The sequence below is a fragment of the Mustelus asterias genome, chromosome 24, assembly GCF_964213995.1.
Source record: "Mustelus asterias chromosome 24, sMusAst1.hap1.1, whole genome shotgun sequence".
In the NCBI taxonomy this organism is placed as follows: Eukaryota; Metazoa; Chordata; class Chondrichthyes; order Carcharhiniformes; family Triakidae; genus Mustelus; species Mustelus asterias.
Window position 1 is genome coordinate 1,553,495 of NC_135824.1, and position 13,336 is coordinate 1,566,830.

At 46.9% G+C, this 13,336-nt stretch overlaps 1 protein-coding gene across 1 annotated transcript; it reads left to right on the forward strand.

Moving 5' to 3' along the window:
• Positions 1-747: 747 nt before the first annotated feature.
• LOC144511142 (RNA guanine-N7 methyltransferase-activating subunit-like protein) lies at positions 748-11,218 on the forward strand. The gene is made up of 3 exons (XM_078241147.1): positions 748-885; positions 3,326-3,481; positions 9,001-11,218. Exons 2-3 carry the CDS (start codon positions 3,327-3,329, stop codon positions 9,164-9,166), a joined length of 321 nt encoding a protein of 106 aa, XP_078097273.1. The 5' UTR covers positions 748-885; position 3,326; the 3' UTR covers positions 9,167-11,218.
• The last annotated feature ends 2,118 nt before the right edge of the window (positions 11,219-13,336 follow it).

Sequence of the window (13,336 nt, forward strand, 5' to 3'; positions counted from 1 at the left end):
ATGCTGCACTGTCAGAGGGTTAGTACTGAGGGAGTGCTGCACTGTCAGAGGGTCAGTGCTGAGGGAGTGCTGCACAGTCAGAGGGTCAGTACTGAGGGAGTGCCGCACTGTCAGAGGGTCAGTGCTGCAGGATGCTGCACTGTCAGAGGGTCAGTACTGAGGGAGTGCCGCACAGTCAGAGGGTCAGTGCTGCAGGATGCTGCACTGTCAGAGGGTCAGTACTGAGGGAGTGCTGCACTGTCAGAGGGTCAGTACTGAGGGAGTGCCGCACTGTCAGAGGGTCAGTACTGAGGGAGTGCTGCATTGTCAGAGGGTCAGTGCTGAGGGAGTGCCGCATTGCCAAAGGGTCAGTACTGAGGGAGTGCCGCACTGTCAGAGGGTCAGTACTGAGGGAGTGCCGCACTGTCAGAGGGTCAGTGTTGAGGGAGTGCCGCACTGTCAGAGGGTCAGTGCTGAGGGAGTGCCACACTGTCAGAGGGTCAGTGCTGAGGGAGTGCCACACTGTCAGAGGGTCAGTGCTGAGGGAGTGCCACACTGTCAGAGGGTCAGTACAGAGGGAGTGCCGCACTGCCAGAGGGTCAGTGCTGAGGGAGTGCTGCACTGTCAGAGGGTCAGTACTGGGGGAGTGCTGCACTGTCAGAGGGTCAGTACTGAGGGAGTGCTGCACTGTCAGAGGGTCAGTACTGAGGGAGTGCTGCACTGTCAGAGGGTCAGTGCTGAGGGAGTGCCGCACTGTCAGAGGGTCAGTACTGAGGGAGTGCTGCATTGCCAAAGGGTGTGGGGCGGAACGTTATTTTGAGGTCTGGTTTCTCGGGACCGGAAGTGCCGAGTCCGCGGGAAGGAGTTTGTTGCTGCAACCGGAAGTGATCCGTTTTTAGCGAGGAGGTGAGTTTGGCTCCTGATCCCGGCCCACTGCGAGTCTGGAGAACAAATGTGACTGAGATCCCGAAACAGAGCGGCACTCCCTCAGTACTCACCCTCTGACACTGCAGCACTCCCTCAGCACTGACCCTCTGACAGTGCGGCACTCCCTCAGTACTGACCCTCTGACAGTGCGGCACTCCCTCAGTACTGACCCTCTGACAGTGCGGCACTCCCTCAGCACTGACCCTCTGACAGTGCGGCACTCCCTCAGTACTGACCCTCTGACAGTGCGGCACTCCCTCAGTACTGACCCTCTGACAGTGCGGCACTCCCTCAGTACTGACCCTCTGACAATGCGGCACTCCCTCAGTACTGACCCTCTGACAGTGCGGCACTCCCTCAGTACTGATCCTCTGACAGGGCGGCACTCCCTCAGTACTGACCCTCTGACAGTGCGGCACTCCCTCAGTACTGACCCTCTGACAGTGCGGCACTCCCTCAGTACTGACCCTCTGACAGTGCGGCACTCCCTCAGTACTGACCCTCTGACAGTGCGGCACTCCCTCAGTACTGACCCTCTGACAGTGCAGCACTCCCTCAGTACTGACCCTCTGACAGTGCGGCACTCCCTCAGTACTGACCCTCTGACAGTGCGGCACTCCCTCAGCACTGACCCTCTGACAGTGCGGCACTCCCTCAGTACTCACCCTCTGACACTGCAGCACTCCCTCAGCACTGACCCTTTGACAGTGCAGCATTCCCTCAGCACTGACCCTCTGACAGTGCGTCACTGCCTCAGTACTGACCCTCTGACAGTGCGTCACTGCCTCAGTACTGACCCTCTGACAGTGCGGCACTCCCTCAGTACTGACCCTCTGACAGTGCGGCACTCCCTCAGCACTGACCCTCTGACAGTGCAGCACTCCCTCAGCACTGACCCTCTGACAGTGCAGCACTCCCTCAGCACTGACCCTCTGACAGTGCGGCATTCCCTCAGCACTGACCCTCTGACAGTGCGGCACTCCCTCAGCAATGACCCTTTGACAGCGCAGCACTCCCTCAGTACTGACCCTCTGACAGTGCAGCACTCCCTCAGTACTGACCCTTTGACAGTGCAGCACTCCCTCAATACTGACCCTCTGACAGTGCGTTACTGCCTCAGTACTGACCCTCTGACAGTGCGTCACTGCCTCAGTACTGACCCTCTGACAGTGCGTCACTCCTTCAGTACTGACCTTCTGATAATGTGACACTCCCTCAGCACTGACCACCTGTCAGTGTAGCACTCCCTCAGCACTGACCCTCTGACAGTGCTGCACTCCCTCAGTATTGACCTTCTGACAGTGCGGCACTCCCTCATTTACTGACCCTCTGATAGTGCGGCACTCCCTCAGTACTGACCCTCTGACAATGTGACACTCCCTCAGCACTGACCACCTGTCAGTGCAGCACTCCCTCAATACTGACCCTCTGGCAGTGCAGCACTCCCTCAATACTGACCCTCTGGCAGTGCAGCACTCCCTCAATACTGACCCTCTGGCAGTGCAGCACTCCCTCAATACGGACAGTGCTGACTCCCTCAGTGCTGACCATCTGACAGTGCGGCACTCCCTCAATATGGACAGTGCAGCACTCCCTTGGTACTGATTGTGTGGCACTCACTCTGCACTGACAGTGTGGCACTCACTCAAAATTGTCCATTTTTATAATCCGTTTTCTAATGCCAACCCTATTCCTTTGAGCCAATACTGAGGTTTTATTATCTTCATCTCACGATCTCAGTGAATATGTGCTTGGTACATGGGAATGATCTCATTGTAGTCATGGAGTCCAGATCCAGTCTGAGAATCCTTCCTGGTTTCCCTTTACGCATAGGGCGGCACAGTAGCACAGTAGGGTGGCACGGTAGCACAGTAGGGCGGCACGGTAGCACAGTATGGGCGGCACGGTAGCACAGTGGTTAGCACTGCTGCTTCACAGCTCCAGGGACCTGGGTTCAATTCCCGGCTTGGGTCACTGTCTGTGTGGAGTTTGCACATTCTCCTCGTGTCTGCGTGGGTTTCCTCCGGGTGCTCCGGTTTCCTCCCACAGTCCAAAGATGTGCGGGTTAGGTTGATTGGCCATGCTAAAAAACTGCCCCTTAGTGTCCTGAGATGTGTAGGTTAGAGGGATTAGTGGGTAAAATATGTAGGGATATGGGGGTAGGGCCTGGGTGGGATTGTGGTTGGTGCAGACTCGATGGGCCGAATGGCCTCTTTCTGTACTCTAGGATTTCTATGATAAGTTCTGGAACTAATTTCTTAGCTTCCAATTACCTGAGCTATGATTGAATTTGGAATTGGGATCTGTAGCTGTGTATTACATGAGATGAGCCTTATATCCACAGTCTCCGCACAAGGTCTAGATTTAAAGCAAATAGAATCTGTTTCTCCTAATGTTTACCTGCCCTTTTATTGCCCAGAATGTCGAGTGAAGCAGAAACTGTTCCTAATTACGAGGAAATGTTTGCTCGTCGGTTCACTGCCGCTGACGAGGAGTATCAGGAGATGGTGAAATGTCCAGCAGATCCACCACCGATTGTGGAAGACTGGAGGGTCCGGACAGGTGGTAATCGCAGGTGTGTAAAGAGCAGCCACTGATCCTTGCTAACACAATGAGAGTATTTCCGTCAGTGTGGGGTACCAGGCTTTAGAAATGTCAGTCAGAAAGAGGGAAAATGTATGGAAAGGAATGTAAAAATGTAAGGAAAATGTCTGGAATTTAGAACATTGAGAGGGGATCTCATAGAAACATATAAATCCTGATGGGATTGGACAGGCTAGATGCGGGAAGAATGTTCCCAATGTTGGGGAATTGCAGAACTAGGGGTCACAGTCTAAGAGTAAGGGGTAAGCCATTCAGGACTGAGAAGAGGAAGAACGTCTCCACTCAGAGAGTTGTGAACCTGTGGAATTCTCTACCACAGAAAGCTGTTGGGGTCACTTCGTTGGATATGTTTAAGAGGGAGGTGGACGTGGCCCTTGTGGCTAAAGGGATCAAGAGGGATGGAGAGAAAGCGGGAGTGGGATACTGAAAGTGCATGATCAGCCATGATCATATTGAATGGTGATGCAGGCTCGAAGGCCGAATGGCCTACTCCACCTATCTTCGATGTTTCTACGTATCGATATTTGTAAAGGAGGAAATACCTGTTGGAGTTGGGCACTGAAATATAGAAGTAGTTCAGACAGTAACAGGACTTATGGTTAGAGATTAACAATATATTTATTCTTTCATGGGATGTAGGCGTCGCTGGCTGGGCCAGCATTTATTGCCCATCTGCAATTGCCCTTGAGAAGGTGGTGGTGAGCTGACTTCCTGAACCGCTGCAGTTCATGTGGTGTAGGTACACCCACAATGCTGTTAGGAAGGGCGTTCCAGGATTTTGACCCAGTGACAGTAAAGGAACAGTGATATATTTCCAAGTCAGGATGGTGACTGACTTGGAGGGGAACGTCCAGGTGGTTTTGGTGCTTGCATGCATCTACTGCCCTTGTCCTCAGCGGTTAGAGGTTGTGGGTTTGGAAGGTGCTGTCGAAGGAGCCTTAGTGAGTTACTGCAGTGCATCTTGTAGATGGTACACAATGTTGCCATTGTGCATCGGTGGTGGAGGGAGTGAACGTGTTTTTGTGGAGGGGATGTGTTTCCATCCCTCTTCAGTTCTGAAGAGTCACACAGACTCAAAACATTAGTTATTTTTCTCTCTTCACAGATGCTGCCAGACGTGCTGTGCTTATCCAGCATTTTCTGCTTTTATTTCAGATTTCCAGCCTCCGCAGTATTTTGATTTTATGAATCTCCTGGCTTGGTGGTAATGCCAGAGTGGGGGATATGCCAGGATGTGAGGTTACAGGTTCTAGTTGAACATAGAACATAGAACATTACAGCGCAGAACAGGCCCTTCGGCCCACGATGTTGCACCGACCAGTTAAAAAAAAAAACTGTGACCCTCCAACCTAAACCAATTTCTTTTCGTCCATGAACCTATCTACGGATCTCTTAAACGCCCCCAAACTAGGCGCATTTACTACTGATGCTGGCAGGGCATTCCAATCCCTCACCACCCTCTGGGTAAAGAACCTACCCCTGACATCGGTTCTATAACTACCCCCCCTCAATTTAAAGCCATGCCCCCTCGTGCTGGATTTCTCCATCAGAGGAAAAAGGCTATCACTATCCACCCTATCTAAACCTCTAATCATCTTATATGTTTCAATAAGATCCCCTCTTAGCCGCCGCCTTTCCAGCGAAAACAATCCCAAATCCCTCAGCCTCTCCTCATAGGATCTCCCCTCCATACCAGGCAACATCCTGGTAAACCTCCTCTGCACCCTCTCCAAAGCCTCCACATCCTTCCTGTAATGTGGGGACCAGAACTGCACACAGTACTCCAAGTGCGGCCGCACCAGAGTTGTGTACAGTTGCAACATAACGCTACGACTCCTAAATTCAATCCCCCTACCAATAAACGCCAAGACACCATATGCCTTCTTAACAACCTTATCTACTTGATTCCCAACTTTCAGGGATCTATGCACACATACACCTAGATCCCTCTGCTCCTCCACACTATTCAAAGTCCTCCCGTTAGCCCTATACTCAACACATCTGTTATTCCTACCAAAGTGAATTACCTCACACTTCTCCGCATTAAACTCCATCCGCCACCTCTCGGCCCAACTTTGCAACCTGTCTAAGTCTTCCTGCAAACTACGACACCCTTCCTCACTGTCTACCACACCACCGACTTTGGTGTCATCAGCAAATTTGCTAATCCACCCAACTATACCCTCATCCAGATCATTAATAAATATTACAAACAGCAGTGGCCCCAAAACAGATCCCTGAGGTACACCACTTGTAACCGCACTCCATGATGAATATTTACTATCAACCACCACCCTCTGTTTCCTATCCGCTAGCCAATTCCTGATCCAATTTCCTAGATCACCCCCAATCCCATACATCTGCATTTTCTGCAGAAGCCTACCATGGTGAACCTTATCAAACGCCTTACTAAAATCCATATATACCACGTCCACTGCCTTGCCCCCATCCACCTCCTTGGTCACTTTCTCAAAAAACTCAATAAGGTTAGTAAGGCACGACCTACCTGCCACAAAACCATGCTGACTATCACCTATCAATTCATTACTCTCCAAATAACTATAAATCCTATCCCTTATAATTTTTTCCAACATCTTGCCGACAACAGAAGTGAGACTCACCGGTCTATAATTCCCGGGGAAGTCTCTGTTCCCCTTCTTAAACAATGGGACAACATTCGCTAACCTCCAATCTTCTGGTACTATACCAGAGGCCAACGACGACCTGAAGATCAGAGCCAGAGCCAGAGGCTCTGCAATCACTTCTCTTGCCTCCCAGAGAATCCTTGGATAAATCCCATCCGGACCAGGGGATTTATCTATTTTCAGACCCTCCAGAATATCCTGCACATCCTCCTTATGAACTGTAATACTGTCTATTCTACTCCCCTGCAACCCAGTGTCCTCCTCAGCTATATTCATGTCCCCTTGCGTGAACACCGAAGAGAAATATTGGTTCAATGCTTCACCAATCTCCTCCGGTTCCACACATAACTTCCCTCTGCCATCTATAACTGGCCCTAAACTTGCCCTAACCAACCTTCTGTTCTTGACATACCTATAGAACGCCTTAGGATTCTCTTTAACCCTATCCGCCAAAGTCTTCTCATGTCCCCTTTTAGCCCTTCTAAGCTCGCTCTTCAACTCCCTCTTAGCCAATCTAAAGCTTTCTAGTGCACTACCCGAGTGCTCACGTCTCATCCGAACATAAGCCTCCTTTTTCTTTTTAACCAACAAAGAAACTTTTTTGGTGCACCACGGTTCCCTAGCCCTACCAATTCCTCCTTGCCTGACAGGGACATACCTATCACAGACTCGCAGTAGCTGCTCCTTGAAAAAACTCCACATGTCGGACGTTCCCAGTCCCTGTAAACTCCTAGTCCAACCTATGTTTCCTAATTCTCTCCTAATAGCCTCATAATTACCCTTCCCCCAGCTAAAACCACTGGCCCGAGGTTCATGCCTATCCCTTTCCATCACTAAGGTGAACGTAACCGAATTGTGGTCACTATCACCAAAATGCACACCAACTTCCAAGTCTAGCACCTGGTCTGGCTCATTTCCCAGCACCAGATCCAATATAGCCTCACCTCTAGTTGGCCTGTCTACATACTGAGTCAAAAAACCTTCCTGCACGCTTTGAACAAAAACTGACCCCTCTAACGAGCTAGAGCTATAACAATTCCAGTCAATATTAGTCAAGTTAAAATCCCCCATAACAATTGCCCTATTACTTTCACTCCTAAGCAGGATTGACTCCGCAATCCTTTCCTCAACCTCTCTAGAACTTTTAGGAGGTCTATAAAAGACTCCCAACAGGGTGACCTCTCCTCTCCTATTTCTAATCTCCGCCCATACTACCTCAACAGATAAGTCCTCATCAAACCTCCTCTCTGACACTGTGATACAATCTCTGACCAATAATGCTACAGTTCTGCTCCTGCTGATCACAGTGCCTCATGGATGCCCAATCTTGAGTTGTTAGATCTGTTCGAAATCTATCTCGTATAGCAGGGACTTCATGTCCACAGGGACTGTGCGGTGGTCACTCCTACCGATACTGTCATAGACAGATGCATCTGTGGCAGGCAGTTTGGTGAGGATGAGGTCAAGAAGGTTTTTCCCTCTTGTGGGTTCCCTCTCTACCTGCCAGAAAGCCAGTCTAACAGCTTTAGGACTTTAGAACTCAGCCTGTCTGGTCTATAATGATTCTATCGGTCCACTCTTGGTGATGGACATTGAAGTCCCCACCCAGAGTACATTCTGTATCTTTGCCACCCTCAACGCTTCCTCCAAGTGTTGTTCAACATGTAGGAGTGCTGATTCATCAGCTGAGGGGGGGCAGTACGTGGTAATTCTCAGGAGTTTTCCTTGCCCATGTTTGACCTGATGACATGAAACTTAATGGGTGTTGAGGACTCCCAGGTCAACTTCCTCCCGACTGTGTACCACTGTGCCGCACCTCTCCTGAGTATGTCCCGTCCCACCAACAGAACAAGGATGGTGGTGTCTGGGACTTTATCTGTAAGGTATGATTCTGTGAGTATGACTATGTCAGGCTGTTGCTTGACTAGTCTGTGAGACAGCTCTCTCAATTTTGGCACTAACCCCCAGATGTTAGTAAGGGGGAGTTTCCAGGGTTGACAGGGCTGAGTTTGCCATTGTTGTTTCCAGTGTCTAGGTCGATGCCAGTTGGTGCATCCAGTTTCATTGCTTACCAACTTTCTAGCAGTTAGACACAACTGTGTGGCTTGCTCGGCCATTTCAGTGGGCATTTAAGAGTCAACCACATTGCTGTGGTCTGGAGTCACATGTAGATGCGACCAGTTAAGGATGGCAAATTTATTTCCCTAAAGGCCATTAGTGCCCCAGATGGGTTGTTACGACAATTGACAATGGTTTCATGGTCATCATTACAGCTTTTTATTTTCAGAGTTATTGACTGAATTTAAATTCCAGCAGCTGCAGTGGTGGGATTTGAACCCATGTCCCCAGAGTTTCCGGCTTACTAAATGTCCAGTGACATCACCACTATACCCCCACCCCGCCTAACAGGGATTGTTTCATTAGTGGGGATGTACTACCATCGCCAAATCAATAGCAGTAAATGGAAGAGAAAATCTCTTAACTAGATCAGAGAGATGAGTCAGAAAACATAATTATTTTTCCTGGAAATCTTTATCAGCTATACATGATTAAGACAAGGAGGGAATGGAATAGCTTACATGTGGGTGGAACTCTCCATCCTCGTGTATCTAACAGCTCGGTGTTGCTGCATCTGGCCATGAGTAAGAAGATAATTGATGAACTGTTAAAGGTGAATAATTACCTTGGGGAGAATGATTGTAATGAGTTGGAAAAGTGAAAACAACTGCAGCATTTGGAAATATTCTCCTTTTCCAGTGACATCATCAAATAATTAAATCATTCCAAAGTGATTAAAGCTAGATTTGACATCAGTTTGAGATTTTTTACCTTTTTTGTTTTTTAGATCACAAGACTACCGATCATACAGAGGCCGGGACGATGGCCGGAACTGGTCCAATAACCGTCAATGGCAAGGGAGAGCTCGTGGCTACAATCACCACCAGGGCTCTTGTGAACCTTACAGTCAAGGCTCTAATTCACACTGGCAATATAACCACCATCGCTACTGACACTGAGCCATGATCCAATCACTCAGCAGTTTAAAACATCACAATAACTAACATCAGACAGGGAAATGGATTCTAATTTTAAAGAAGGCTTCTTGTCATCAGTTTTCCTGCCATTAGTTAGGTTGGTAGTTTGGGGGGAATTATAGTTATGCAGTAGATGATGGGTTACTGTCACCCTGAACAGTCTAGGAACTTGTGGGTAATGGTTCTTGCTTAACTAATTGTATATTTGGTCAAAATATATTGTCTTGGAATGGTGTTGAAATCTTGGCATGCCCTTGCCAGGGAGACACTAATCACCGGCCTAGTCCCCTTCTTGTGATCAGTAGAACCTGATTCTGAATAAAATCCGTAGGGATTTCTTCGGGAGGAGTATGTGATTAAACACAATCGCTGGATCCTTCCTGAGTTAATCTCCACTCATTCAGTTCCCTCCACTGGGTCTTGTTACTCCACAGAAAAGACTGTCCATTCCCTGGGTACTTCAGACAGCTTGTGAGCTGGTTATACAGCACAGTGTGTGAAGAATCAGGCAAAGAGAATTAAATCTGTACGAGAATTAGTTGTTTCTTACATTTCTGGAATTGCAAAAAGCAGATAACTGTGAGGAAAATTTCTGGTTATTTAAAAATCTCTGGTGCTGTGAATCTCTTTTTAATTCAATTTTAGCCTCTGTTACTCTGTTGAAAGTTTATTGATTTTGATTTGCTCTGGTGTTTGATACAAATGTTTGAACTGTTTGGAACTCTGCAGAAATTTCTGGATGTTTAGTTGTTATAAGTTATAAAGTTTTCACTGAGAATTTGTACCAAGATCCACTGAACATTTGTCAAAGATTCCGTGGTTGAAGGGTGATATGTGAAGCCTTGTCTTTAATCCATCGTCACTCTTGATATAATGTGGCATCTGTTACTACTTCAAACCATAGCTTCTAGCTCCTTCTCTGCAATTACATTTTCTTTACTTTTGCTGATGTGTCTAATTTATTTTAAGACATTTTTGTTCTTTATGTTGTAGACAGTTGTGATGTTCAGTTGTTTGGAGTACAGTTGATTTTAGCAAAGTGTATTTGTAATGCTGAGCTGTCAGTGTAGTGGCTGTGATTGACAGGAGTGGGTCAGTGGGTACACAGAATAATGACTCACTAAAATTGATCTGTTGATAGAATTGAAAGATCTCAATGAAATGTACTCAGGATAACGGGAAACTCTCTTCCTCCCACCTGAATGTTAGCAGATAGTGGTACATGTTCATCGACTCTCTCACTATCAGAGTCTTGGTGTTTTCATAGCTCAGTATCACTCTGCTCCCTCTGTTGAGTTGCCTTGTTGCTTTGAAATTGATATCTGAATCCAAGATTATTTCAAGTTGGTCCAACTGACCATTTGCTCAAAGCAATTTGTGACTGAAGGGTTGTGTTGTGGATCTCTCTCAGTAACAGGGGCTAAAAGTTTGTAAAGTCTTTAAAGTTCTCTTTAGAGTAGGAGTGTGTTTTTAATTTTCTTCACTTTTGCCACGAGGCAATGTAGCTGTAATCCATTGGAATGTCACTGCTTGGAAACATCACTGGACTGATGGGTTCAAAGGGCAGCAGTCACTCACCATCACTGGAACTCTGTGAATAACCGGACTTTTAACACTTGTTAATTCACCTCACTGTGGATTTACTATTACCATTTACTAGACTATCCTGTCACGCTCTGACAGAACACAGGTAATTTGACCAGGCAAAATCACAGTGAGAGACAAACTCTGCTGATACCAGCCAGGATCATGAGAACTTGGCTGACTTTCCCCACCGTGGGCTCTGATCCCTGTTATGTCCCTGCTACATCCATGATTGAGCCTGGCTGCTCCCAGCACCATCTGAAGCATCTCATCTGCCTGTGCTGCTGGAGTGCCTCAGTCCACACTAACTGATCCTCCAAGACCTGACAGACACTGGAAGACTAGTTTACACTGAATATTCCCTGTTGATTGTTTCTGTATTTTTATACACCTGTATCTTTCAAATACGATGAACAAAATACAAATAAATAGATCTTGAGTCTGCTTCTAAAGCCGAATTCCATTTATTATACAAAGCTGTTAAAGTTCAGAATCAGTCAGGTGTTGATACCAAAATGGGCTTCAGGAGAACATGAGGTCTATACAGTACCAGCTGGAAAGCATTGAGATCAATCAGTAACTATTGTTGAAATGACACATAGAGTCATAGAGGTTTACAGCATGGAAACAGGCCCTTCGGCCCAACTTGTCCATGCCGCCCTTTTTTATAACACCTAAGCTAGTCCCAATTGCTCACGTTTGGCCCATATCCCTCTATACCCATCTTACCCATGTAACTGTCTAAACGCTTTTTAAAAGACAAAATTGTACACGCCTCTATTACTGCCTCTGGCAGCTTGTTCCAGATAGTCACCACCCTCTGTGAAAAAATTTCCCTTCTGGACACTTTTGTATCTCTCACCTTAAACCTTTGCCCTCTAGTTTTAGACTCCCCTACCTTTGGGAAAATATATTGACTAGCTGATTTATGTCCCTCATTATTTTATAGACCTCTATAAGATCACCCCTCAGCCTTCTACGCTCCAGAGAAAAAAGTCCCAGTCTATCAAGCCTCTCCTTATAACTCAAACCATCAAGTCCCGGTAGCATCCTAGTAAATTTCTTCTGCACACTTTCTAGTTTAATAATATCCTTTCTATAGTAGAGTGACTAGAACTGTACACAGTATTCCAAGTGTGGCCGTACCAATGTCTTGTACAACTTCAACAAGACGTCCCAACTCCTGTATTCAATGTTCTGACCAATGCAACCAAGCATGCCGAATGCCTTCTTCACCACGCTGTCCACCTGTGACTCCATTTTCAAGGAGCTATGAACAGGTACCCCTAGATCTCTTTGTTCTGTAACTCTCCCCAACACCCTACCATTAACTGAGTAAGTCCTGCCCTGGTTCAATCTACCAAAATGCATCACCTCGCATTTATCTAAATTAAACTCTATCTGCCATTCGTCAGCCCACTATGCCGCCAATCTTGGTGTTATCTGCAAACTTACTAACGATGCCTCCTATATTCTCATCCAAATCATTAATATAAATGACAAATAACAGTGGACCCAGCACCGATCCCTGAGGCACATCGCTCCAGTTTTTCAAACAGGTCTCCAGTTTGAAAAACAGCCCTCTACAACCACCCTCTGGCTTCTGTCATCAACATCAGGTTAAAGTCCAACAGGTTTATTTGGTAGCAAATACCATTAGCTTTCGGAGCGCTGCTCCTTCATCAGATGGACTGTTGGACTTTAACTTGGTGTTGTTAAAACGCTTACTGTGTTTACCCCAGTCCAACACCGGCATCTCCACATTCTGTCATCAAGCCAGTTTTGTATCCATTTAGATACCTCACCATGGATCCCAATCTATGTTTTAAAAGCCTGAGACTATTAAATGTTGGTATTCAGAGGGATTTGGCTGTCCTTGTACAAGAAACATAGGAAGTTAACATCCAGCTATAATTTGGAAGATTGTTGGCTTTTAAAGTAAGGGGTTGGAGTACATGGATAAGCAAGTCTTGCTGCAATTGTACAGGGCTTTGTGGAACCTCACCTAGAGCACAGTCTGGTCTTGCTTTAGAGGGTGGATTGATTCCTAGGATGAGTGAAGAGATCGAGTAGAGTGGCACTATATTCTCTAGAGATTAGAAGATAGGCTGAATGGCCTCTTTTTGTGCTGTAACTTTTCTATGGTTCTAAGAATGAGAGAAGTTCTCATTGGAACAGAAAGGATTCCGAGAGGGTAGATGTTGAAGCTGTGCAGCCTGATTGGAGAGACCAGAATGAAGGGAACTAATCTCAAGATATGGGGGGGTGGCAGCCATTTTGGATCAAATTGAGGAAGAATGGCTTCACTCCGAGAATTGAGAGTCTTTGGAATCCTCTCCTGGAGACCATTCTGGTGCTCAGTTGTTGACTCTATTCAAAGCTGAAATCCATAGATTTCTGGACTGTTGACCTTGTGGGGAGGGAAATGGAGTTAAGTTCAAGGATCACCATGATCTTCCGAAATGGCGGAGTAGATTTGAGGTGCTAAATTATCTGCTGCTGCTCCGATTTCATATGTTATAATTAGCTTGGTGAGTGAAAGAAAGATTTGAATTTACATAG